The following is a 26,796-nucleotide window of genomic DNA, read 5'->3' on the forward strand; positions in this document are numbered from 1 at the left end:
GAAGGTTGGAAGAGCACCTCTTCCCCCTTCCTGTTTCATTGCCCCCCCCCCCTTCCCCCACAAACCCCTCTATGTTATTAGTGCAAGCCTGAGAGTCATAATCTTTAAACTGAATACCATTGTTAACCACTAAGTTTTCATAACTTCTCTTCCACAAACCCCTCTACGACAAAAATGCATCTGACGTAGCAATACTACCTTCCTCCAACTTCAGGTACTGCCCATAAGCATGGCACCTAACATTATCTGCAGATAATCTAAAAACCTGCAGAACCTTTATAGTCGACAACATATCATCTCTAAAGCAACGTGTGGTGAAAAGATAGTCAGTTGTATCCATCCTTTAATATATACACAAATCACTAAAAACAAAACACACTTTTCCAAATTCACATTACCTAGACCCAAGTAAACCCATGTTATCACACGGACAATGAAGACACACACACACACACACACACACACACACACACACACACACACATACACACACACACACCATTGATAGGCAGTACTGGGATGTCAGTAAAGTACGTTGAATATCCCTCTACCATGTTTTATATTGTCAAACTAAGGGGACATGATGCAGGATAGTGGTAGATAATGTGTAAAATAACTACTAAATAAGTCAACTCTTAATGTTGAGAAGTTACAACCAGAAACTAAATTACTCTCAATTTTAGTGGAGAAACAAATATTTGATATTGATCGTATCTCAACAGTGTCAGTAATATTTGTGTTACAGTTAATTGTGTGACACTCATAATGAGAGGATGTAGCCTGCAAAATTCAATTTAGGATTAGTCTTTGTCTGTTAGTATGACTTTTCTGCTCAATAGATGTGTCCAATACAGAAAATATGTAATTTGTAATGGATTTGTGCTATCCACAACTTTTGGAGAACAGACAGAAACGTTACAGAAAATTGTAACTTACGAGGTACGACAATAAAGTAATGAGACTGATTTTCTTTGCAAGATGTGGCAACCCTGCGGGCTTGAGAACTTGATGCAATATGCTTTATTAACTAACAAGTAAATAAATACAGTGTGTGCAAAATACAACACAGTTACAGACTGTGTTGTCAAAATGTATGTACAGAGCATATGTTAAAATATAGACACGTGTCTTCAATGGATATCCAGGCTTGCTTGCATATGTTGAGCAGACGACAGCTATGATTACAGAACCAAATTTAGCAAACGTGTAGCTTACAAAAATGTGATACGAACTTTCTCACATCCAAAACAAAAAGTAGATTGACTACATGAAATATGGTGGCTAATAGGTAGTGTAGTATGACACTACAGAGGGTAGCAAATAACATGTCTGAGCCCCTGTGTATCTCTTATCTTTTCCTTTTTGCCCCTCAGACACCTCACACACTACTTAACAGGGATGAGACATTCTGTCCACTAGCAGTTCCTGTGAGACAACAATAAAAATTGTATTTGTGTGTCATTGGTTGCTAAAAATGCTCTGTATGACTTGAATACTGACACGATGAAAACATAATTTCACTGTGGCCTGTTTGGAATTACTGATTCAAACCTAAGGGCTGTGTAATGCAACCCTTTTCCCCTCCCTCTTATCCTCTACATCATCATTTATTCCTGTTAATTGAGTTTTATTACAACAATAATACGCTCTTCTGGAGATTCGATCTGCCTGACATAGAAAACAGTTTTCTTTCCATCATCACCAAAACCAGTTTTACCAGAGCCTGTTATTGACAGTGGATTTAAGGAATGATTTATTCAATAATGAACTTCAACATCTGTATTACGTTTTACCTGTTTTTTTAAAGGTTGTTCATATGTATCTTTTCCAGAGAATTACATTTTCTGTGTCTAATTAGACACTGCAATAGATATATTTTCCTGAGCCTCTTGAACATTTCCAATCTGTTTCTGGAACTTAACAATTGCAGTAAAACTGATAGGGGAAAAAAGATACATCAAATCTTAAGCTTTAGGAGTTTTAAAGCATCTTCTTTGTAAGGAAGAAGAGGCAAACAGAAAAATATAAGAGAGATGTGTGTAATTAAAAGAAGGGAGGAAAAAAAAATACTGTGACGATAGATGTAGGGTTCAGCTTAGGAGTATTAAGTAATAGAGGACATAGAAGTTGGTATTTAAATTATGGGGAGGGGAGTGGTCCTAATAATGGATTGCCATTAACTCTCTGTTCAAATCTAAGGTCTAAAATAATACACTGAGGTGACAAAAGTCATGAGATAGTGATATTCACATATACATATGGCAATAGCATTAAGTAAACGAGGTATAAAAGGGCAGTGCGTGGTGCAGCTGTAATTTGTACTTAACCAATTCACATGAAAAGGTTTCGAGTGTGATTTTGTCCGAACGACAGCAATTAATTGAGTTTGAATGTGAAATAGTACTTGGAGCTAGAGGCATGGGACATTCTATTTCGGAAATTGTTAGGGAATTCAAGATCTATAGTGTCAAGAGAGGGCCGAGAATACCAAATTTCAGGCATTACCTCTCACCAAGGGCAACGCAGTGTCTAATAGCCTGAGAGCAGCAGTGTTTGCCTATAATTGTCAGTGCTAACAGACAAGCAACACTTTGTGAAATAACTGCAAAAATGAAGAAAAAGGGGGGGGGGGCAGATGTACAACAACGAACATATCCATTAGGATGGTGGCAACATTTGTCAGTAATGGATTATGGCAGCAGATGACCAATGTGAGTGCCTTTACTAACACTATATCGGTTGGACCTAGACAACTGGAAAACCATGGCCTGGTCAGATGTGTCCTGATTCCCTTTGGTACGAGCTGATGGTAGGGTTTCGAGTGTGGCGCAGATCCCATGAAGCCTTGGTCCCAAGTTGTCCTCAAGGCACTGTGCAAACTGGTGGTGGCTCCTCAATGGTTTAGGCTGTGTTTACATGGAGTGGACTCCCCCTGCGGGTCCGGGGTAAGAATAGGCCCGAGGTATTCCTGCCTGTCGTACGAGGCGACTAAAAGGAGTTTCAACCGTTTCGGCCTTCCATGTGATGGTCCCCCTTGGGGTTTGACCTCCATTTTTCTAAATTTCTACAGAAGTACGAGCCTTTTGGGGAAGGACACCTTACGTGGTGTACCACTGGTCCTAAGTGCACTCAGATCTTGGCACTCAGCATTGCACCGGCGTTGTAACCATACCCACTATTACTCAAATTGGGCCTAAACGCCTTTTGGGTTGTCCCAGTTACGCCCATAGTGCGTCTCCATCTGCACCAGCGATCATGATGGACTTTCCATGGCACCAGAAATCCAGCACGGTAGCCAGCCCGTTGTGGTGGGGTCGTCATGTACCCTCTAGGTTGTAGCCCCCTGACAACACAGGGATCGTACTGCCGATACCTGAGCTGCACCCTCCCCACGTCGGCCAAGGAGTAGATGCCCGTCTCCTTGGGGCATCAGGACTCCCGGCAATGGTCATCCTGCCAGGTGGCCCTTGCTGCGGCTGGGTGGCGCCCGTGGGGAGAGCCCCTGGTCGGAGTGGGTGGTATCGGGGCGGACGTTTCGCAGATGAAATGTCACCACGTATCGGGTCGCTCTGCGGCCGAGTCTTTCAAAAGAAAAGGTACCGTTTCTAGTTCTGGTTCTCCTGCCCCTTCCCCCTTGGCCACTCCATGGGAGGAGGGACAGGCCCGCCGGCTTGGAGCGAAGTACTTCCCCCGCTATTTGGTCTGTTCTCGAACCGATGGGGGGACACTCGCCACCTCCAAGCCCCTGTTCTTTGTTCAGCACATTGAGGACATCTTCGGGGAAATCGAGGCTCTCAGCAAGATGCGTTCAGGGTCCGTTCTTATCAAGACCACGTCCGCCACACAGTCGGCGGCGCTCCAGGCGTGCGACCGCCTAGGGGACATCCCAGTCTCCATTGTCCCACATCTGGCACTCAATAGGACGCAGGGGGTTATTTTTCATCGTGACCTCCTGCTACAATCTGATGAGGAGCTCAGGGCCAACCTGGAGCGCCGAGGCGTGCATTTCGTCCGGCGAGTCCAGCGCGGCCCCAAAGACCGTCGCATCGACACTGGGGCCTTTATCCTCGCCTTCGAGGGGGACGTTCTCCCGGAGAAGGTAAAGGTAATGTGCTACCGGTGTGACGTGCGACCCTACGTTCCGCCTCCTATGCGCTGTTTTAGGTGTTTGCGCTTTGGGCACATGTCGTCACGGTGTGAGGCTGAGCCCCTCTGTGGCGATTGTGGACGTCCTCTTCGTGAGGAACATACATGCACCCCACCACCTCGGTGCGTTAATTGTCCTGGCGTCCACTCGCCTAGATCCTCAGACTGCCCCGCATATCAGAAGGAGAAGAAGATACAAGAAATCAAAACTTTGGATCGGCTGTCTTATTCTGAGGCCAGGAAGAAGTACGACCGCCTCCATCCCGTGCCATTGACCACTTCGTTTGCCTCAGTTGTGTCCACTCCTTCCGCGGTCTCCTCACCCCTCTCCTGTCCCCCCTCCGCCTCCTCCGCCCATCAGGGGGCTCTGCCTCCGCCTCCCAAATCCCTCCCTTCCAAATCCTCCTCCCCCGTGGCCCCCACCCCCTCTGCCCCAGGGGCCACCCTTCCTCCTCCTTCTCCCCACACGCCACCTGAGAAGCGATCCTCTTCTCAGGCGTCCATCGGGGAAACGTTCCGGACCCCGGCTTCCGAGGTCCGGCGTTCCAAAACGGACCCCGCGCGTGAGGACCTTCTTCGGGTCCAGCCCACCATCCCTGTGCCTCCTCGGCCTTCCAAGAAGGCCTCCAAGAAGAAGTCTCTATCCCCCTCTCCACCCCGGCGCGTTTCGACTGACGCTCCATCCGTGAATCGCCGCTCCCGGCCGTCCTCAGTTTCGCCGGGACGCTCTGCTGCCAGGCGCTCAGCTGGCCTTTCGTCGGCAACTGATGCTGCCCCTCCTACACAACCAGGGACAGCGGCCGCAGCTGGCGACCAGTCGATGGAACCGGATCCGCCTCCCGTCGGTTGTAGCGTTGTTCCCTCGCAACCTGGCCCTCCGCGGCCGTCGAGGTGACCAGCTCTTCCCCCGTCTCGTTCCCCCAACTTTTTGACTAGCGATGGCATTGTTTCATTGGAACATAAGAGGTATTCGATCTCATCGGGAGGAATTACAACTGCTCCTCCGCCTGCACTGTCCGCTCGTCCTTGGACTCCAGGAAACCAAGTTGCGCCCGACTGACCGTATTGCCTTTACCCACTATACCTCGGAGCGGTATGACCTTACCCCTGTGGACGGTGTCCCAGCTCATGGTGGGGTCATGTTGCTCATTCGGGACGACGTCTATTACCATCCCATCCCATTGAACACCCCACTCCAAGCAATAGCTGTCCGCATTACTCTTTCTGCTTTTACTTTTTCAGTTTGTACCATCTACACTCCACCGTCGTCTGCTGTTAGTCGGGCTGACATGATGCACCTGATCGTTCAGCTTCCCCCGCCGTTTTTATTGTTTGGCGACTTCAATGCCCATCATCCCCTTTGGGGCTCTCCTGCATCCTGTCCAAGAGGCTCACTCTTGGCAGATGTCTTAAACCATCTCAATCTTGTCTGCCTCAATACCGGCGCCCCGACTTTCCTCTCAGACTCCACTCATACCTACTCCCACTTGGACCTCTCGATATGTTCTACCACTCTTGCCTGTCGGTTCGAGTGGTATGTCCTTTCTGACACCTATTCGAGCGACCACTTCCCCTGTGTCGTTCGTCTCCTGCACCACACCCCATCCCCACGTCCTTCAAGCTGGAACATACTGAAAGCTGACTGGGGACTTTACTCATCCCTGGCGACCTTTCCGGACCACGATTTTCCCAGTTGTGACAGTCAGGTCGAATACCTCACGGCTGTTATCATCCATGCTGCCGAACGTTCCATTCCTCGTACTACTTCTTCACGTCGCGTTTCCGTCCCCTGGTGGAACGAAGCTTGTAGGGACGCTATCCGTGCTCCGACGTGCTTTATGCACCTTTCGCCGCCATCCTACGTTGGCGAATTGTATTGAATACAAACGACTCCGAGCGCAATGCCGTAGAGTCATCAAAGACAGCAAAAAAGCTTGTTGGGCCTCTTTCACCGGCTCCTTTAACAGTTTTACTCCCTCTTCCGTTGTTTGGGGTAGCCTGCGCCGGCTGTCGGGCATTAAGGCCCACTCCTCGGTACCTGGCCTGACCTCAGGTAATGCGGTCCTTGTTGATCCGGCGGCTGTCTCCAATGCCTTTGGCCGCTTTTTCGAGGAGGTTTCAAGCTCCGCCCATTACCATCCTGCCTTCCTTCCCAGGAAAGAGGCAGAAGAGGCTCGGCGACCTTCCTTCCACTCGCTGAATCTGGAAACCTATAATGCCCCCTTTACTATGCGGGAACTCGAACGTGCGCTTGCACTGTCCCGGTCCTCTGCTCCGGGGCCGGATGACATTCACGTTCAGATGCTGGCACACCTTTCTCCGGCGGGCAAAAGCTTCCTTCTCCGTACCTACAATCGCGTCTGGACCGAAGGTCAAGTCCCCATGCGTTGGCGTGACGCCGTTGTTGTTCCTATACCCAAACCCGGGAAGGATAGACACCTTCCTTCTAGTTACCGCCCCATTTCTCTTACAAGCTGTGTCTGTAAGGTGATGGAGCGTATGGTTAATGCTCGGTTAGTCTGGATTCTTGAATCTCGACGGCTACTTACTAATGTCCAATGCGGCTTTCGTCGCCGCCGCTCCGCTGTTGACCACCTCGTGACCTTGTCGACATTCATCATGAACAACTTTTTGCGAAGGCGCCAAACGGTAGCCGTGTTCTTCGACTTGGAGAAGGCTTATGACACCTGTTGGAGAGGAGGTATCCTCCGCACTATGCACAGGTGGGGCCTACGCGGTCGCCTGCCCCTTTTTATTGATTCCTTTTTAACGGATCGAAAGTTTAGGGTACGTGTGGGCTCCGTATTGTCCGACGTCTTCCTCCAGGAGAACGGAGTGCCTCAGGGCTCCGTCTTGAGCGTAGCCCTTTTTGCCATCGCGATCAATCCAATTATGGATTGCATTCCACCTCATGTCTCAGGCTCTCTCTTTGTCGATGACTTCGCGATCTACTGCAGTGCCCAGAGAACATGCCTCCTGGAGCGCTGCCTTCAGCGTTGTCTAGACAGCCTCAACTCATGGAGTGTGGCAAATGGCTTCCGGTTCTCTGAAGAAAAGACGGTTTGTATCAACTTTTGGCGAAATAAAGCGTTCCTTCCGCCATCCTTACATCTCGGTCCCGTTGTTCTCCCATTCGTGGACACAACTAAGTTTCTAGGGCTCACGTTGGACAGGAAACTGTGTTGGTCTCCACACGTCTCTTATTTGGCGGCCCGTTGTACACGTTCCCTTAATGTCCTCAGAGTTCTTAGCGGTTCATCTTGGGGAGCGGATCGCACTGTCCTGCTTCGCTTGTATCGGTCCATAGTCCGATCGAAGCTGGATTATGGGAGCTTCGTCTACTCGTCCGCTCGGCCGTCCCTCTTACGCCGGCTCAACTCCATCCACCATCGGGGGTTACGTCTTGCGACCGGAGCCTTCTACACTAGTCCTGTCGAGAGTCTTTATGCTGAAGCTGCCGAGTTACCGTTGACCTACCGGCGCGACGTACTTCTGTGTCGGTATGCCTGCCGGCTGTCGTCTATGCCCGACCACCCCTCTTACAAGTCCTTCTTCGCCGATTCTCTCGACCGTCAGTACGGGTTGTATGTGTCTGCCCTGCTGCCCCCCCGGAGTCCGCTTCCGTCGCCTGCTTCGACAATTGGATTTTGCCCTCCCTACCACCTTCAGAGAGGGTGAGAGCCCGACACCACCTTGGCTCCAGGCTCCGGTTCATATTTATCTCGACCTCAGCTCACTCCCGAAGGATGGTACTCCGGCTGCAATGTATTGCTCACGGTTTGCCGAACTTCGTGCTCGACTTGCCGGTCACACCTTTATTTACACCGATGGCTCCAAAACTGACGATGGTGTCGGCTGTGCCTTTGTCGTCGGGGCCGCCACATTTAAATACCGGCTCCTCGACCAATGTTCCAGCTTTACGGCCGAGCTTTTTGCTCTCCATCAGGCCGTTCAGTATGCCCGCCGACACCACCATTCATCATATGTACTCTGCTCTGACTCACTCAGTGCTCTTCAGAGCATTGGAGCTCCCTATCCGGTCCATCCCTTGATTCAACGGATACAGCAGTCCCTCCATTCTTTCGCTGATAACGGTGGTTCTGTCAGCTTTCTGTGGGTTCCCGGACATGTGGGAGTGCCTGGGAATGAGGCTGCGGATGCTGCAGCCAAGGCTGCAGTCCTCCTGCCTCGGCCAGCCTCCCATTGTGTCCCGTCATCCGACGTTCGTGGGGATGTCTGTAAGAGGCTTGTGTCGTTGTGGTGGGATGCTTGGTCATCCCTCCAAGGAAACAAGCTCCGGGCAGTAAAACCGCCACCAACTGCTTGGACAACATCCTCCCGACCATCTCGGCGCGAGGAGGTCCTTCTGACCAGGTTACGGATTGGGCATTGCCGGTTTAGCCACCGCTACCTGCTCTCCGGTGACCCAGCCCCGCAGTGCCCATGTGGTCAGGCATTAACAGTGCGCCATGTTTTATTGTCGTGTCCCCGTTTTAGTCAATTTCGTGTTGTCTTGTCCCTGCCATCTACTTTACCGGATGTTTTAGCTGATGACGCTCGAGCAGCTGCTCGTATTCTGCGTTTTATAACTTTAACTGGCTTGTCCAAAGACATTTAATCTTTTTACTTATTTTGTCTGCATCTTTGTCGGGTCCTTCTGGTGTCCCCTCCATCCCCTTGAGTTTTACGAGATTCCATGTGCTGTAACAACAGTGACTGGGCGCTAATGACCTCAGCAGTTGAGCGCCCTTAAACCCAAACAAAAAAAAAAAAAAAAATGGAGTGGACTGGGTCATTTGTTCCAACTGAACTGATAACTGATTGGAAATGGTTATGCTTGGCTGCTTGGAAACCAAAACCAGTCAGACTTCATGTTTCCAGACAACAATGTGTCATGTTACTGGGCCACAGTTGTTCATGATTGGTTTGAGAACATTGTGGACAGTTCGAGCAAATAATTTGGCCAGTCAGATTGTCCGACATTAATCCAACCAAACATTTATGGGACATGATCAAGAGATCAATTTGTGGACAAAATCTTGCGCCAGCAACACTTTCACAGTTATGAATGGCTATAGAGGCAGTTTTATTTTTACAGAGGACTTCAAATGACTTCTTGAGGCTATGCCATGTCGAATTGCTGCACTACCTGAGGCCAAAGGAGGTCCGACATGATATTAGAATGTATCCCATGACTTCTATTACCTCATTGTAGTATAGTATAGTAATTTATCCACCCAAGGATAAACTTATAACGCAGTAGGATTTACCAGCTTAATACAAGGTAAAATACAAACATATAAATATACACGTGTTCAACAAGAGAGGATATCACAGGTGTGAGTGGATGGAATCATGAAAACAGTGCAGTTGTAGAGAGACATTAAAAAGAGGAAAATAACTGTTCGGTAATTAAAAAGAGAGAGCAAAAACAGAGTGAGAAAGACAGTAAAATGGTGGGAGGGAAAGAATGGTCTGAAATAGAGCTGCAGAGATTAAACAAATCAGAATTTGTTGAAAGTTTCGACCACATGGTGCACATTGTGGAATGTGGTTGCATTGGTGCTAAGAGAAGGGCTTCAAACAAGAAGAGTTGGAAATCATAAGTTATATTCTAGAGCTTTGTCAGCATCAGGGTTACAAAATGTTATATAGTTAACCTTAAGACAATAAGAGTGGTCATATTTACTTGAGGCAGCTATTTACTGTCACAAGAATATATTTTGTTAATATTGTCTTTTAACTTTTCTTGCAGTGTATGGAACACTACTGAATAACATTAACACTTTAAAAAACTTTAACCTGATGTAAAACTGAAATGAATGTAAAGTACTATTTTTTGGAATCGTGCAGAAATTTATATATCTTCCGTTATTTCTCGATTCTTTTCTCTCCTAAATTATTTCTTAATTTTGACCAAACAAGCCCATAGGTGGAGGAGATTCTCTCAATGAATGCAGTTCTGGCAGGACAAGGAAAAAAGCACTATAGTCTGATTAAAATTTGCTTGATAGTTGACACTTCATGCATTGGAGGTGTGGTTTTTACCAGTCAAAGCACTCAACATCACACCCGAACCATTTTCTGTTGCATAACTACCAGAACAGTTGGCCACTTCACTTCCACTTCCACACACACACACACACACACGCACACACGACTACAGTCTCTGGCTGCCGAGGCCAGACTGCGAGCAGCAGCGCATAATGGAAGAAGCAATCTGGATGGTGGGGGTAAGGAGGAGGTTGGATCGGTGAGGGGAAGAAATAGAAGGGTAGGGGTGGGGGACGATAAAGTGCTGCTTGTGGGAGCATGTACGGACAAGGTGGGGCAAAGGTAGGGCAGCTAGGTATAGTTGGGAGGTTAGACGGGGGGGGGGGGGGGGGGGCAGCTGGAAAGGAGAGAAGTAAAAAGACTGTGGATGTGTTGGTGGAGTAGAGGGCCGTGTAGTGCTGTAGTGGGAACAAGGAGTGGGATAGGTGTGTGTAGGACAATGACTAACGAAGGTTGAGGCCAGGAGGTTTACGGGAAAGTAAGATGTATTGGAGGGACAGTTCCCATGTTTTCAGTTCAGAAAATATGGAGTCGGTAGGAATGATCCTGCTGGCACAGGCTGTGAAGCAGTCATAAAAGTGAAGAACATTCTGTTGGACAGTGTGCTCAGCAACTGGGTGGGACAACTGTTTCTTGGCCAAAGTTTGTTGTTGGCCATTCATGTGGACAGACAGCTTTTTGGTTGTCAGACCCACATAGAACACAGCACAGTGGTGGCAGCTCAGGTTGGAGATCATGTGACTAGTTTCACAGGTAGCCCTGCATTTGATGGGATAGGCGATGCTTGTGACTGGACTGGAGTAGGTGGCGGTGGTGGGAGGATGTATGGGACAGGTCTTGTATCTAATTCTGTTGTAGGGATGAGCTGTGAGGCAAGGGGTTTGGGGATAGGGTTCTGTAGATTTGGTGTGAGGCAGAATACCACTGTTGAAGGGGAGGGAAATACAGTGAGAAGGACGTTTCTCATTTCAGGGAATGATGAGAGGTTGTCGAAACCCTGGCAGAGAATATGATTGAGTTGCTCCAGTCCTGAGTGTCACTGAGTCATGAGGGGAATGCTCCTCTGCAGCCAGATGGTGGGACTTCGGGAGGTGGGGGATGACTGGAGAGATGGGACGTGGGAGATCAATTACTGTTAAAGGTTGGGAGGGTAATTACCATCTGTGGAGGCTTTAGTGAGACCCTTGGTATATTTTGAGAGGGAGTGCTCATCACTAAAGATGTGATGGCCTTGGTTGGTTATACTGTATGGAAGGGACTTCTTGGCATGGAAAGGGTGGCAGCTTTTGAAGTGGAGGTATATGTTTGATGTGGTACTGATGGAGCCATCTTTGAGGTGGAGGTCACCATCAAGGAAGGTGGCTTGTTGGTTTGAGGAGGACCAGGTGAAGCGAATGGGGAAGAAGGTATTGAGGTTCTGGAGAAATGTTGGTGGGGTGTCCTTACCCTCGATTCAGATCACAAAGATGTCATCAGTGAATCTGAACCGTATGAGGGATTTGGGATTGTGGTTTTTTAGAAAGGATTCCTCTAGATGACCCATGAATAAGTTGGCAGAGGATGGTACCATGCGGCCCTCCTGGCCTCAACCTTGGTTAATGACTGTCCTACACCCACCTATCCCCTCCCTGATCGCAGAGCAGCACTACACAGCCATCTACTCCACCAACACATCCAGTCTTTGTACTTCTCTCCATTTACACTGCCCCTGTCCTCCCGACTGCACGTGGCTGCACTACGTTCTCTCTACCTGATCCCTGCATGCTCCCAGAAGCAGCACTTTACCATCCTCCACCCCTACTGTGCTATTTGTCCCCACCCCAGCCTCCCTCTTACCCCCCAACTTTTTCCCCCACCAATCAGATTGCTTCTCCCATCATCACATCATGCGCTGCTGCTCACAGGATGGCCTCCACAGCCAGAGACTGTGATTTTTGTGTGTGTGTGTGTGTGTGTGTGTGTGTGTGTGTGTGTGTGTGTGTGTGTGTGTGTGTGTGTCTCTAACTTGGATGAAGGCCTTTTTGATCAAAAGCGTACTTGTTTGACAATCTTTTTGTTGTGCCTATCTGCAATTCAACATCTGTGCTATAAGATGAGTAGCAGTCTATCCTTTCCATAATATTCTCTTCTGGATTTTCCAGTGTTGAGTTTTATCCATTATTTTTCCCCAGATTTTTCTGAATCCTGGTCAACAGTAAACCATTGGTTTTGGAAAATTGGTGGACATTCATTCTTAAGAGCATACAGATGCTCATACCAATACAGACTGCAACTTAGATAAAAAGCATTATTTATTTCTTTAGGTTGCTCACCAACTGGATAATGGTACCACAAGATTACGCGGCACTAAGAGAAATGTCACAGTCGTGTAATAAGCAGCCTTGAAATAATTTTCAGGTCCATCTGTTAATAAGAACAACTTCTCTTCTGTGAATTGTAATTACAACTTTCATCTTCGTGTCTTCAATTTATTATGCATTCTGATAAAAAGTTAAAAATAGTAGAATTCAGTTAGCAAATATTTGCTTACTGAAGATAAATTAGAATGGAAAAATATTTTGGAATCTACCCTGAATGCTAAGAGGTAGAATAAGTATTAGTTTCAATGATCGATTATGTCTGCTGCCCTATTTTTATGTGAAGTTACTTTGCATGTACCACAGTTGCTATTGCACACACAAAACTGGTCTTTTAATGAAACACGTGACCTCAGCGTTCACACTTTCTTCTGGAACTGTCACAAAAGATCTATAATTTCTGGTTGTTAACAATGTTTTATGGTAGATAAATTAAATAGAATTCTCCCAACAGTATTCACGTCATGGCATGTGTATGAAACACATTACTATGACAATTACAGCTTTTGTGCATGCAAATATTTTAATAAAATGTATCTACCTAAAAAGTAGGGCTTGTTTCAGTGGTCCAAAATTTGTTCTGCCACGTAATAGAAGTCAGTCTCCCCCCCACCCCCCACACACACACTTATAGTGCAAGCTGCATGTATACATAAATCTTTACAAATATTGTGCACTGTTTAGTACAGTAAACATGTTGCAAGTAGACAAACAGCTCATTTAGCTCTGTCAGGATTAGACATAAAAGAAAATACTGTACAGATTATATATTCTGCTTCTCTGTCAGGATTGTGGCTATTGTTCCATCATGCGTTGTTGAACCTAATATATCTCTCGAGCCTTTGTGGACATGGACATGTTCAGATGATTACTTAGTTTTAGGTAACTGCAACTGTGTAATATTTGACATTGACACTATGGAACACACTGCATTTCAGGCTGTAAATATCTGTTTCCTTTCTTTATTTTTGTTTTCTTTATTAAGATCTTTGTTATTTTTTCATAACTGTGGAATCACTACATAAGCTCACAAAATCTTAAACACCACTTATTGTTTCCTTAAATCAGATTCTTATGTTCAGTTCTTTTACACATGAAAGTACTTCATTTGAAAATGCTTGCTTTATAAGATATTTGTCAAGTTTATCAGCTTCTGTTTTGTTGTTCCTCCTGATGCTTCAAAAAACTATTGATATTATGGTTACTGCTTGCAGGTTACAGTAAGTTGAGTTGCTGGACCAGAATGCATTGTGCTCTTACTGTTTGACATTGATGTAACTATCTAAATGGTATTTTAATGCATTCATGATGTGTTCTAAAATATGGTCAGATTTGAACTAATGTTAAGATCCTGGTAAATCTTAATACATTATTTTTCAGACATCAGCTCTTACATGGAGACGGTAACCCGTTAGACTCTAAAAACTGATATATTCGACAAGTATTCGCATGAATTTGATGAAGGTGAGAATTAAACTTACAGTTATTACTACATAATTTGAATGCCATTCAAATTAAGGGTCTGTTCATATATAATGGCATTGTTCCTCTTTCACAGTACATTTGCTTGATATGTGTAAATTAATTAGTTAAATTATTTTTGATAAGGATAATATATATGTGCATTAATTATTGATTATTGTTTGATAATTGTGATTTTCATATGGTTAGTTGTTAGTAGTCCTTGCACACTTTAACCCCAAAGAAAGATCCTATACATTATATATGATGCCAGAAAAATAAATAAGGTTAATCTTTTTATGTTGTACAGCAGTTGATATTTATGCTGATGCCATGTGTAAAGGCTTTACATATTTTGTTTGATGTTGATTAACCAGAAGCTGGAACCGGTTCATGTGGTTTTTAGAGCTACTGATGGAGTACGTATCTTGCTGAGAATGAATACCACCTGTGTATTATTACCATGTTTGGCTGCCCTTTTTTTCTTTTCAAACATTATCCTCCATTGGAGTAAGGATGAAGTCCAAATGTGTGTGATCTAGGCTGTACGATGGATGAGAGACCACGGACCAGCTGTTTGGCAGTTGTTTGTTTGTTCTTAAGGAACTGTTGCATAATCATAGTGAATGTGGATCACTTTCAGATTTCTGGACCTTTTTCTCTAGGCTTTGAAATGTCCACCAGTTTTGCTCTTTGTTGATGGTACAGCTGCATTCCAAAAAATCTTGGGAGATGGTGGCGTTGTCATCCTTAAAATAAAATCACCACGACTCTCTCTGCTGATAATTGGACAAAAGAAATGTCCTTATCTTCTTCAAGCATTTATAACATATCTGAGTAGGCATGCTCTTTTATTTTCCTCTAAACAGGCTGTACTAGTGAGGTGACAGCAGGAAAAAATTAGTAGTAATTCACACATCTGTAAAAAGACCAATATGCGAAGCATACAAATACTACCACTGTTGTTCTGTAGCAGAAGATCTTACCAACAACTTGAGAAAATTGTGGTCCTCCATAAAATCACTGAGCAGGTTGGTGGCTTCCACCCAGTCATTCATTAACCAGCCTGGTGTGGCAGTAGAAGACACCAAAAGGAAAATCGCAGTTTTAAATTTAAGAAATCATTCATGCAGGAGGACTGCACAAACGTACTGTTGTTTGAGTGTCATACAGTCTTCCTTATGGAGGACATAGTAAACCGCATCTCTGAGATAGAAAAGTGACCAGGGAGGGGGAGAGTTGTTGCCAGGTCCACATAGGAACAAGGTTTTACAGAGTATACCCTTTGGCACTGGACCATTACCTATCGTGGATTTATCGTGAATCTCCTCTCAATGCAAAGTCCCAAGTGACTGGAAAAAAGTGCAGGTAACTCCTTTATATAAAACTGGTAAAAGAACGGGCCTGGAAAATTACAGACCAATGTCCTTTACATTGGGTTGCCACAGAATTCTTGAACGTATTCTCAGTTTTAATGAAATAAATTTCCTCGAGACTGAAAAGGTTATGTCCACAAATCAGCATGGATCTAGAAAACATCGCTCATGCAAAACTCAGATTGCCCTTTTATCACATGGTATCCTGCGAACAATGGAGGAACGACAGCAGCCAGATTCTAGTTTCTTAGATTTGTGGAAAGCTTTTGATATGATGACCCATTGCACACTGTTAGTGGAGGTATGAACATATGAAATAGGTTCCCAGATATGTGACAGGCTTGAAGAGATCTTACGTGAGAGAACCCAGTATGTTATCCTCGAGAGCGAGTATTCATCTGAGATGGGGGTAAAGTCAGGAGTGCCCCAGGGAAGTGTGACAGGATGACTCTTGTTCTACATATATGTAAATGATCTGACTGACAGAGGAGCAGCAATCTAGCAGTTTGCTGATGATGCTGTGGTGTTTGGGATGTTGTTGTTGTTGTGTGTCTGTAACGGGATACAAGATGACATTGACAAAATTTCTAGTTGGTGTGATGAATGGCATCCTGCTCTGAATGTAGAAAAATGTTAAGATAATGCAGATGAGTAGGAAAAACAATCCCGTAATGATCAAGTACAGGATTTGTTGTTTACTGCTTAACATAGTCATGTCAGTTAAATATGTAGATGTAACATTCCAAAGCAATGTGAAATGGAATGAGCACGTAAGGACGGTAGTAGGAAAGGCAAATGGTCAACTTTGGTTTATTGGGAGAATTTTAGGAAAGTGTGGTTCGTATGTAAAGGAGACTGTAGATAGAGCACTTGGGCGATCAATTCTTGAATGCTGCTGGAGTTTTTGGGATCCCCAGCAGGAAGGGAAGACTTCAAAAAAATTCAGAGGTGTGTTGCCAGATTTGTTAACAGTAGTTTCAGTCAACATAAGTATTATGAAGGTGCTTTGTGAACTCAAATGGGCATCAATCGAGAGAAGACACATTGTTTTTGTAGAACACGATTGAGAAAATTTAGCAAACCATCATTTGAAGCTGAGTGCAGAATAGCTCTAGTGTTGTCAGTGTAAATTTTGCATGATGACCACAAAGATAAATTAGGGCTCATACTGAGCCGTATAGTGTGTCGTTTTTCCCATGCTTTATTTGCAAATGAAACAGGAAAGGAAATGGCTAGTAATGACCCACGGTTCCCTCTGCCATGAACTGTGTAATGGCTTGCAGAGTACAAATGTAGTTGTACATTTATTAATATATCTAAAAACAAAGATGATGGGACTTGCCAAACAAAAGCGCTGGCAGGTCGATAGACACACAAACAAACACAAACATACACACAAAATTCTAGCTTTCGCAATCAACGGCTGCTTCGGCAGGAAAGAGGGAAGGAGAGGGAAAGACGAAAGGATGTGAGTTTTAAGGGAGAGGGTAAGGAGTCATTCCAATCCTGGGAGCGGAAAGACTTACCTTAGGGGGAAAAAGGATGGGTATGCACTCTCTCTCGCGCGCGCTCACACACACACACACACACACATATCCATCCACACATATACAGACACAAGCAGACATATTAAAAGGCAAAGAGTTTGGGCAGTTTTTGCCTTTTAATATGTCTGCTTGTGTCTGTATATGTGTGGATGGATATGTGTGTGTGTGTGTGTGTGTGTGTGTGTGTGTGTGTGTGTGTGTGTGTGCGCGCGCGCGCGCATCCTTTTTCCCCCTAAGGTAAGTCTTTCCGCTCCCGGGATTGGAATGACTCCTTACCCTCTCCCTTAAAACCCACATCCTTTCGTCTTTCCCTCTCCTTCCCTCTTTCCTGACGAAGCAGCCGTTGGTTGCGAAAGCTAGAATTTTGTGTGTATGTTTGTGTTTGTTTGTGTGTCTATCGACCTGCCAGCGCTTTTGTTTGGTAAGTCTCATCATCTTTGTTTTTAGATATATTTTTCCTACGTGGAATGTTTCCCTCTATTATATTCTGTACATTTATTAACTTTGATAACTGTTGTTACTGTGATATCATTGTCACTGATCCTTGTCTCCATACTGACACTGTCGATAAAGTCAGGCCTGTTTGCAGTTAAAAGGTCTAAAATATTTCCATTGCATGTGAGCTGTTGAATAGCTGTTTTCTGCGAATTTGTCACACAACATAAATAATATATGATGGCTGACATATTTTTAGTGTCATGGTACTGTGTACCAACTCCAGAAATACCAGAATTATGTAGGTCCTATTATATTCTGTCAGTTTGACACTATGAAACTTGCAGACAATAAACTGAAATGAAAAAATGCAAATCATTCACCTGTAGCCAATTGCTGTACGGTGACAGAAACAAGTTACAATAGATAGATGTTCCTTCTCTTTTTCTGTATCTGTGTCTGTTCTACAAACCATGGTGTACTGTATAGCAGAATGTGCTTCTCATTGTACCATTTGTTTGAGATTCCTCTGGTTCCATTTGCATGTGGAGTGCAGGAAGAACAATTTTGTGCACACTGTAATTAGTCGAATCTTGTCTCTGTGGGAGTGATAGGTATGGGGCTGAAGTGTATTCCTAGATTCTCACTGGAAAATAGCTCTTAAAACTTTTGTATGTAAGCTTTCATGGGATATTTGGCATCTGTCTTAAAAGTGTCTGCCAGTTCAGGTTTTTCAGCATTATCTTGACATACTTTTGTGCAGATGTTTGATGCAAAGACTTTGAAACACCTTGTAGTATCTAAGGAATGACGGGAAACCAAAAATGAAGATACTAATATGTCTTTATTATGTTAATTACTGTAAAATAAAAAAATACACAAAATACCTGATCATTCTTGTGGTTGACATTGAAAGTAACTGCCGTAAGTACATAACATATGTATCACTTTTATTTTAAGAGGTTTTAGTATAATATCTGAGAAATAAAAATTTTGTTGTCAATTACACTCCTTCAACAAACTATAAAGGAAATTTTATCAAGTGACATATATTAAATTTGTACATTTTTGCATTACATTGATTATACTTTTAGAGCCCTATTTTAATAACATCCTTAAGTCTTCACATATAGGATCACAGATATCAGGAACAATTTTAGATATTATAGCAGCTGTAGAAATATGAAAAAAGTACTTATGTCTGGTGTAAACATATACAGTTCTAAAAATCAGGGTGTAAGCAATAGCCTTTTTTTCTGATATCGTTTTTTGCTATTTAGTGTTACATTTTACAATTTTCCCTCAATTACAGTGAAGTGCACTACTGCCATTTGTGTACCACTTGTGTAAATATCTGGGTATCCATGTTTTCCATTTCCGAATCTGCTTTGCATGCTTCTTTACAAACAGAGCACTTGCATTCCATCGGAAAATTTGTATTGTGACTGTAACTAGCATTGTCTCAAATGAAAACTGTGTGCTGATGACTTTAGTGCAAAAAATGGGAGGGAGGGTTGTGATAGAACCAACCATAGCATCACAGTATTCAGGTGTACTTCTATATACAGTCCCTCATGTTCTCTTCCATTCCCTCCAGTATAAATCCATGTTGACAGGTAAAAGTGAATTGTAATGAACACTAGCAAATAGTTCTATGAACACTCATTTGTTAGTGTTTTCTTCTCATTTTGTCTGATGTAAATGAGGCATGATTATCAGCAGTGGTGTTTATTGTTTCTTTTTGGAATTGAAAAGTAGTTTTATTAGTGAATGCCAGCTATTACCAGCTAAAGTTGGCGGTTTTCATTGTTTCCAAAATAACAACACTTGAAGTACACATGGAGCTTAAGCCATTCAAAGGCAGCTGATGCTTAGCTACCCAGTTATGACCTTCCTTTTGTTCCCCAGACAAGGAAACTAGCTTTCAAGCTATTGATGGCATCTCCCATTTTGTGTTTACCATTTCTGTTTTTCTTATTATACAGAAGTCTTCATTTACACTAAGTCCCCTTTTCTTACTAGTACATTTTTTATTGATGAAGAATGCAAGTTTAAAAACTGAGCTACAGTTCTTCATATTTTTATTGTCGACTGTCTTAGATATGGCTAGTTGGTAAAACTTGAAATATTTCGCTGAAGCTCCTGCTTGTGATTTTCAGATAATTATATAAAAGGTATTGTAATGATATTCCATCAGAGGTGCTTTTTTTGTATATCTGTTTTTTGCTACCCATTTTGAGCAGGGCTCATTTTCAAGCAGTCCACTATAAAATCATAAATGCTGTTTTATTTTTGAGCAGTACACAATAAAATTGTGAATGCTGCTTGAAAAATAACATTTATGATCTTATTGTGTACCACTTGAAAATTAGCTATACTCAAACTGGTAGCAAAAAATTAAAAGAAAAAGGATACCATATACAAATATGGAGCTCTGGTGGAATATTATTGAAATGCATTTGATACAACTTGCAGCTGCCAAACAACGTACACAAGATATGTTCAAATTATTATGTTTGTTGGTGGTGGAAGAGCAAAGTCAGATCATAAATTTTCTTTGTGAAACATGAGTGGTCATGTAGGAGTGTTGGTCTTGAGCTGTGACACCATTACTTGACATATGTACACTCATTTCAGCACACTTAAAGCCCTACAAGGGTTCTCAACTGACAGTCCACATAATCACCTGAAGTTGACAAACAGACACTTTATCAACATTGGGCACAGTTTTAGAAATACAATTGAAGACATCATAGAGCTTGAGCAAGTAAAGTAGAAGTAAAACTTTATACAGAAAATGCAGAGCAATGACATGGTCCTGTGCCTTTCTTGTGCAGCGTGTAGTTGGATTTTTTGTATTGTTTGTATGCTTTCACTCATAGAACTGCCTATGAATTTTAGATCCCCTTTGAGTCACTTTAAGATATCATTTATTACTCCATGATTTCCCAATACTGTAACTTCATTATCAGCTGCCTTTCGGTGGAAGTTACATATCCTTTCTGTGAAACAGTGAGTTGCTTAGTCCACAGTTAAATATTTTATACCTTTGGCTGGAAATTAAACGTAACATTTCTTACTTACAGTTCTGTGTGTTACGTCATTAAATTCCATAAACTATTTTGATGTGTATCACAATTCACTGACAACATGTCAGACATTTTATCACTATTATACTTGTAATTCATGTAAGTGTTTAACAAGAAGTCACAGATCATACTTCATGCATCTAACATACATTATTCACAACTTGTGTAATGACTGCTTTGGATATACCTGAAGAAATTTTTGTACTTTTTGAAAAATCAGACAGGGTGGATGCTGGAACTAATTGCTTACATGTTGAGCTGAAGCATTTCATAAAAATAGCTGGAATAGTTGTGACTTTGAAAGTCTATTTTGTTCAAGTATGTGGTAAATTAATTTCATGTTTTGGAGGATATTTTCAGTTGTTGTAACAAACCTAAATTTCTCTCTTTGTTTTCAGTATGTAGGATGGTGAGATGGTTTAAGTCTCTCATTGTAAGTTTGTTGTACTTTTCAACAATAATGTGAAATATTTCAGCTAAACACCCAAGCAAAGCAATCAGTCCCAGCAATCAGCTCCTTGGTTTTCTTCAAAAAGTAAAAACATTTCTTCATCTATAACCAACACAGTTACGATGAGAATTGTGACTGATGTATTTTAGATATATGAAATAAGACCTTTGAGTTGTTGTTATATGCTTACATTCCTTAAAAGTGTAACAGTGGTAAAATGTATGTCATGTTGTTAGCGAATTGCGATATAGATGAAAATAGTGTTCAAAATTGAACAATATAGCACACAGAATTGAAAATAATATACACATTTGACATCAAACTATAAATGTAAATTTCTTTGTGTGTTGTATTTTGTCTGTTACTGCATACAAAGAACCTTACTGTGAGCTAACCAGTTCATTGTTTTGTGGATCAAACATGTAACTTCCACTAAAATGCATTTGACGATGTCACAGTATCCAAAATGTTATGTGTAATAAATAATATATTGTGACTGAAGGAAGATTTCTTTATTTGGTCAAATGCTCATAGAAATGACAGTCACAGTATAAGTGCCAACTATGAACAAATTGTAAAGAATTACTAATTTCAAAAAATTCTGTTGTACCAGTAAAGGAAATTGGTACCACTACCCTCCTTTTTTTTATCATGACCACAACCATTTATGACATCAGATCTTCGTGTCTTTTCTAGTAGTCATTGCTTGTACAATCTGACCTTCAACACCCCATATGCTAATAAGAAATTTCACTTCAGTTTATAGTATTCTGTTCATGGCTACTTTCTGCATCACAACTGCTAAAGTTGTGTGTGACACAGCTGTTCAGTACAGTCTTTAAAAGTAGGGCAACTTGTTTTCCATCTTCACATTAAAATTGTAACTTATCTGTGACAGTTTAAATGTTTTTAATGTTCTTAGATAACATTGTGCTGAAGTGTTTTGATGTTATTGTATCATTTCAGCAGATTCCCAATATTTTTGTTTTTGCTTTTAAGGTTTTGTGACTTATGGTGAGTTTCTTAGACATATTAACAGACCTTTGTAGGGCATTTTCAGAAGAATGGTATGTATAGCTGTAGTTTTATACCTTGAGGAGTGTGTCTTTCTCACTTAAGTCATTGAAATGTGAGATGGGCACTATTCTTGTCTGACTCCTGAATTATTTTTCATCATTATACAATATTACAATAGTTATATTGATTGTGCTATACCAAATCTTATGACACTTGAGACACTTAAGTACTCTCTTTTTTAATCCTTTTCCAGTTTAAAAAGATTTTTTTTTTCCAAATACTGTAGCAACAATAGTAAAAATGTGTGGGTTGTTGTTTAAATTCATGTATTTTGATATAACCTTGGTAGACAGTGTACCTTTTTGGAGCCACATTTGCTATGTTAAAGTATAGCCTCATCTATTTGTCGGCGTTATTTATTTGTAAGCTAGAGGAGGAAAGTCATCAGCTTGTGCTCTTAAGATCATAAGAACTTACTAGAGCCTGTGCTATTCCTTTGGGAATTTTCAACACATATCTGTGAAATAAAAAAAAGAAAATTAACAACAGTGCATGCTTTACTTAATTCTTTCATACATTATGGTATGCTGTCCAGCCTTTTCTTCTGTTATTTGAACACAAGATTTCACTGTTCATTAGATTTTTAGTATGTCATACAAACTCTGTTTTTCTACAATACTTTAGTCACTCTAGCATCCCCTCTTCCTTCTCCGTGTGAATGTTTCAGGACATTATGATCACATTCTTGATGTATCTGTGCCTCTGTTAAGATATTAGTCACAGCTTTACATCACTTGTTACACATGTCAGTTGAAGACATCTCTCTCTCTCTCTCTCTCTCTCTCTCTCTCTCTCTCTCTCTCTCTCTCACACACACACACACACACACACACACTCTTTGAAATTTTGCAACTGATGAACTATTTTATTTTAAATCAAATAATGACCAAATGCTGTGTCAAGACTTCTATATAGAGAGAACTATTTTGCCTTCCTTGTTAGCAAATTGACTTTTTGGTTGACTTAATTATACCCTGCATTGAAAAGAATGCTAATCCATATTTACAGGAAAGTACAATCTTTGGTTTCTAAACTTTTGTGAATGAAAGCTTACAACATTTTTTGTGGTTTTAACATCTCTTAAGATTATCTCATCCCCCCCCCCCCCCCCCCCCTCCTCCCAGTGTTATCTGTACTAACTAATTTTTTTGTTCCAAGTGTGACCAGTGTTCTAAATTTTGATTCTACTTAACTGTTTATCTTAAAATATGATGTATTTTATGAAACTACAGCAGATGTAAGTGTTGCCATTTTTCTGTAATCCTCAAATTCACTTCAGATATTTTTTATTTTAGGAGTCAGTTCATATCAAGAAGGAAGAAGCCATGTGGTCAGGAGATCCACAATACTCCAATTGGGCTCTCAACCCTTCTACATACCAGAATGTCGCCCATGAAGAAGTGGACTGGGCAGCTTTGGCACAGCAGTGGATCCAGATGAAAGGGACCCACCCGGGTCCCGAACAGCCGGTCTCAACTGCAGCACCTCCGCCGCCGCCCCCTCCACCCCCTCCTCCTCCCCCACCCACATACAACAGAAATACTGCCCCTAAAAAGGAGGAAAGAGACTTTGATGATGGAGAAGTTCCAATGGATATGGATGACAAGGATGATAGTGAGCCAAGTGGTCCAAGTTCACAGGAAAATTCCTGGGGTGAGTGGCCAAACTGGCAGCAGTGGGGATGGTCTTGGCCATCTGGCGGAATGGTGCCTCCTAACAGTGCGAGTAATGCGAACAACCAAAGTACAGTCTCCACAGTGAAAGGCCCTCCTGCCCCCGACACAGTTCCTGCACCACCATTCGAATTTCCTTCAGGTGCTCAGACATACGGGAACCAAAGTAGTGTTTATGACTATAATCATTTACCTGGTACAGAACATTACACTCCTACTGTTTCAAGTGGTTACTGGCCAGGTGGCCCCCCAGCTGAAGGTGCCGGTTTACCTCCAGGGGGACCCATTGGTCAATCTCCATTTATCCGAAATAATCGTCAAGATTGGAAGAGACCTGGTCGTTCACATGACCGTGCTCGTTCTCCTGATAAGTCTGAGGAGGATGATAGTGCAATGCCTGTGCTGGATGCTGCAAAACGGCGACAATTACCAGCTTGGATAAGGGAAGGATTGGAAAAAATGGAAAGGGAGAAACAGAGAAAACTGGACCGCGAGAAGTTGAGGGAAGTATATTTGAAGAAGAAACGTGAAGAGGAAGATCAAGCGAGGGCTGAAATGCACGCGGAAAGTGATTTACCATCACTACCCAAAAAGAGCAAGTTTGATAGTGATTCCGAGGAATCCGTTCATGAAGTAACGGCAGCTCCTTCACCAACTGCAAGAAGGAAATCGAGGTTTAGGAATGCTGACAGTCCGAGCCAATCACCTAATGCACATTCAGATAGTCAGCCACCATCTGAACCTGAACCACCAAAGAGTCAGGAGGAAAGGTTGCAGGAAGTTATGTTGAAAGTTCGTCGACTGTTAACAGAGATATTGCTGGAAGTTACGACAGAGGAGATGGAGGCAGTAGCACAAGAGGTTATTACAAAGGCAAAAGCCAAGGCTCCTGTCCAGCAGTTGAGGAAGACGCAAGCTCTTGCGTCACTGACTGGGAGGTTAGGATTGGGAATGTATGGTGATAGTGACGAATCTGAGAGTGACAGTGAAAGTGACACTGCAACTCAAGTTAATGGAGCAGATTCAGAAGAAGAATTGAAAGCTAGAATTAAAAAACGAAAACAAGAATTTCTCAAAACAGAACAAGAAATTGAAGCTTCATTGCAAAGGGAAGAAGAGCAGAAGAAAGAATCTGAACGACAGTCGGTGGTGGATGGAAGTGAAGACAGTGATGCAGAAGACAAGGCCCCAGAAGCACAGGACGCCAAGAGTAAATTGGAAGAAGAGAAAGAAACTGCACAGATGCTAAAAACTACTACCGTACAGCATGCTGAACAAGAGAAATCGGGCAATTTTGTAGATTCTTCTGCCAACCCAACATTGGTAAAGAAGCCTAGCAAACAAGACTCTGTGTCAGATGAAAACACTATTAAGGAGAGACATCAGGCAAAACAGTCTGAGAGAAAAGAATCAAGTTCAGATGATGACGATTCTAATTCCGACAGCGGTTCTGAGACAAGTTCTGAAACGGGCAGTTCATCATCTCAGTCTAGTTCATCAAGAAGTCGGCGCAGTTCAAAGAAATACAAAAACTGTAGTAACAAAGGAGACAGTTCACAAAGGAAAGATAGAATTGGTGGTAGTAGTCACAAAAGGCATAGCCGTAGTCACAGTTGGGATATTGAGCCAAGGAGGACTGAAAAGAAACATAGTAAAGACAGGAGAAAGGACAATCACAGTAAAGAAAAGAAAGGTCGAGATAGGCAGGATCAGCACAGAAAAAGTAGGAGCAGGTCACGGGAAAGTCGTAGGGGTGATGAAAATGACAGAAAGTCAAAGTATGACAGGAGACACAGTAGTTCAAGTAGGAGTAGGGAAATTGAAAGGAGGTATAGTAGTGGTAGTAGCAAAACTCATAGTTACAGAAGTCACCGTAGCAGCCATTCTCCAAGCAACAGGAGGGAAAAGAAGAGAAAAGGAAAGAGATCACATAGGTATTCTTCAGACTCTAGTTCTTCATCACAGTCTAAAAAACATAGGACACACAGGAAAGAAGGTCGCAGGAGATATTCTCGTTCACGCTCGAAATCGTTGTCTTGAACAATGTGTAAATAAACATAAGTGTGCGCGCGTTTTTTACTGAGGTCTTCTTTGAATTCCTGAGTCTTTTGAAAGTATTTGACAGAATCCAGTTCGTGTGTGTGGGTTCATTGCTAGAAACTTATGTGAATATATATATTTAGCGAAGTAAAAATAGTTTAAACTTCAGTGAACTATGTTTATTACAAAAAGAAGTAACTGTATACTTTTATTCGTTCACAGAAATTCTATTTATAGTCCTCTCTATAAATATGGTCAAAGCAGTTAGGTTTTTTTTCTGTGTTTCATAAGGTTTTAAAATCATTTCAACATATTGAATTTGACATGCAGTTTAAACACAAGGAGTTGAGATGATTTTTCAGTCTTATTATGAACATTTGTTGGAGTTAGTGGAAAGACATCTTTCATGTATTTAAATAGCATAATTTCAGATGCATTATTCATGGTTTGAAAAATTAAGTAGCTGGAATGAGAAGAAAGTCACCTTGCACTCTACAGCAGAGGTTAGTGACATTTCCAGTTACCCCTTTTCCCAAAATACATTCACAAAAAAAAAAAACACACACACACACACACACACACACACACACACACACAAACAAACAAACACTAACACTCTTACTCTAATAAATGTGCATTGTCTTGGTTAGTCTGTCAAAAGTACGGTAGACAACCTCCAGATGAGGCTGTGATAGTTATTTTATCATGAAATTCATTCATCAGTGGCAACCATAATGTATACATATGTACATTTAAATGCATTATATAGTGCTTCACCTGTTAAAAGGGTGACATTCTCTTCTCCTTCCTGTAGCTTGATTCCTCCTTAACTGAACTGCTTGAATTATGTAATGCAATTGTTTTTATGTAATTTATTTAATAGCATAAAATGTATAATGTCCAAACAGTTCACATATTTTATGGTAAATGAATCCAATAAAAATGTCAAAATCTTTGTAGTTTACTTGCACCACTGATAATACTTTCTTTCTAATGTTTTTATGTTACCCTTCAGAAAATTTTAAGATCATGTTCTGCATTTGCAAATTAAAACACAATGATAAAAAAAATAAATTTAATTTTGTTAATT

General features: G+C 42.3%; 1 protein-coding gene across 2 annotated transcripts in view; it reads left to right on the plus strand.

The window, feature by feature from the left end:
* Window positions 1-26,670, plus strand: part of LOC126187568 (arginine/serine-rich protein PNISR) — a 48,626-nt gene extending 21,956 nt beyond the window's left edge. Inside the window, exons 2-3 of one of the 2 annotated variants that reach the window (XM_049928727.1) lie at window positions 13,938-14,021; window positions 23,289-26,670. In XM_049928727.1, coding sequence (XP_049784684.1) covers window positions 14,007-14,021; window positions 23,289-25,706 — 2,433 coding nt within the window. In that variant the 5' untranslated portion in view covers window positions 13,938-14,006 and the 3' untranslated portion in view covers window positions 25,707-26,670. The remainder of the gene's footprint in view (window positions 1-13,937; window positions 14,022-23,288) is intronic. The other variant, XM_049928728.1, reaches the window with a different exon arrangement.
* The last annotated feature ends 126 nt before the right edge of the window (window positions 26,671-26,796 follow it).

The sequence above is a fragment of the Schistocerca cancellata genome, chromosome 5 (genome assembly GCF_023864275.1).
Source record: "Schistocerca cancellata isolate TAMUIC-IGC-003103 chromosome 5, iqSchCanc2.1, whole genome shotgun sequence".
In the NCBI taxonomy this organism is placed as follows: Eukaryota; Metazoa; Arthropoda; class Insecta; order Orthoptera; family Acrididae; genus Schistocerca; species Schistocerca cancellata.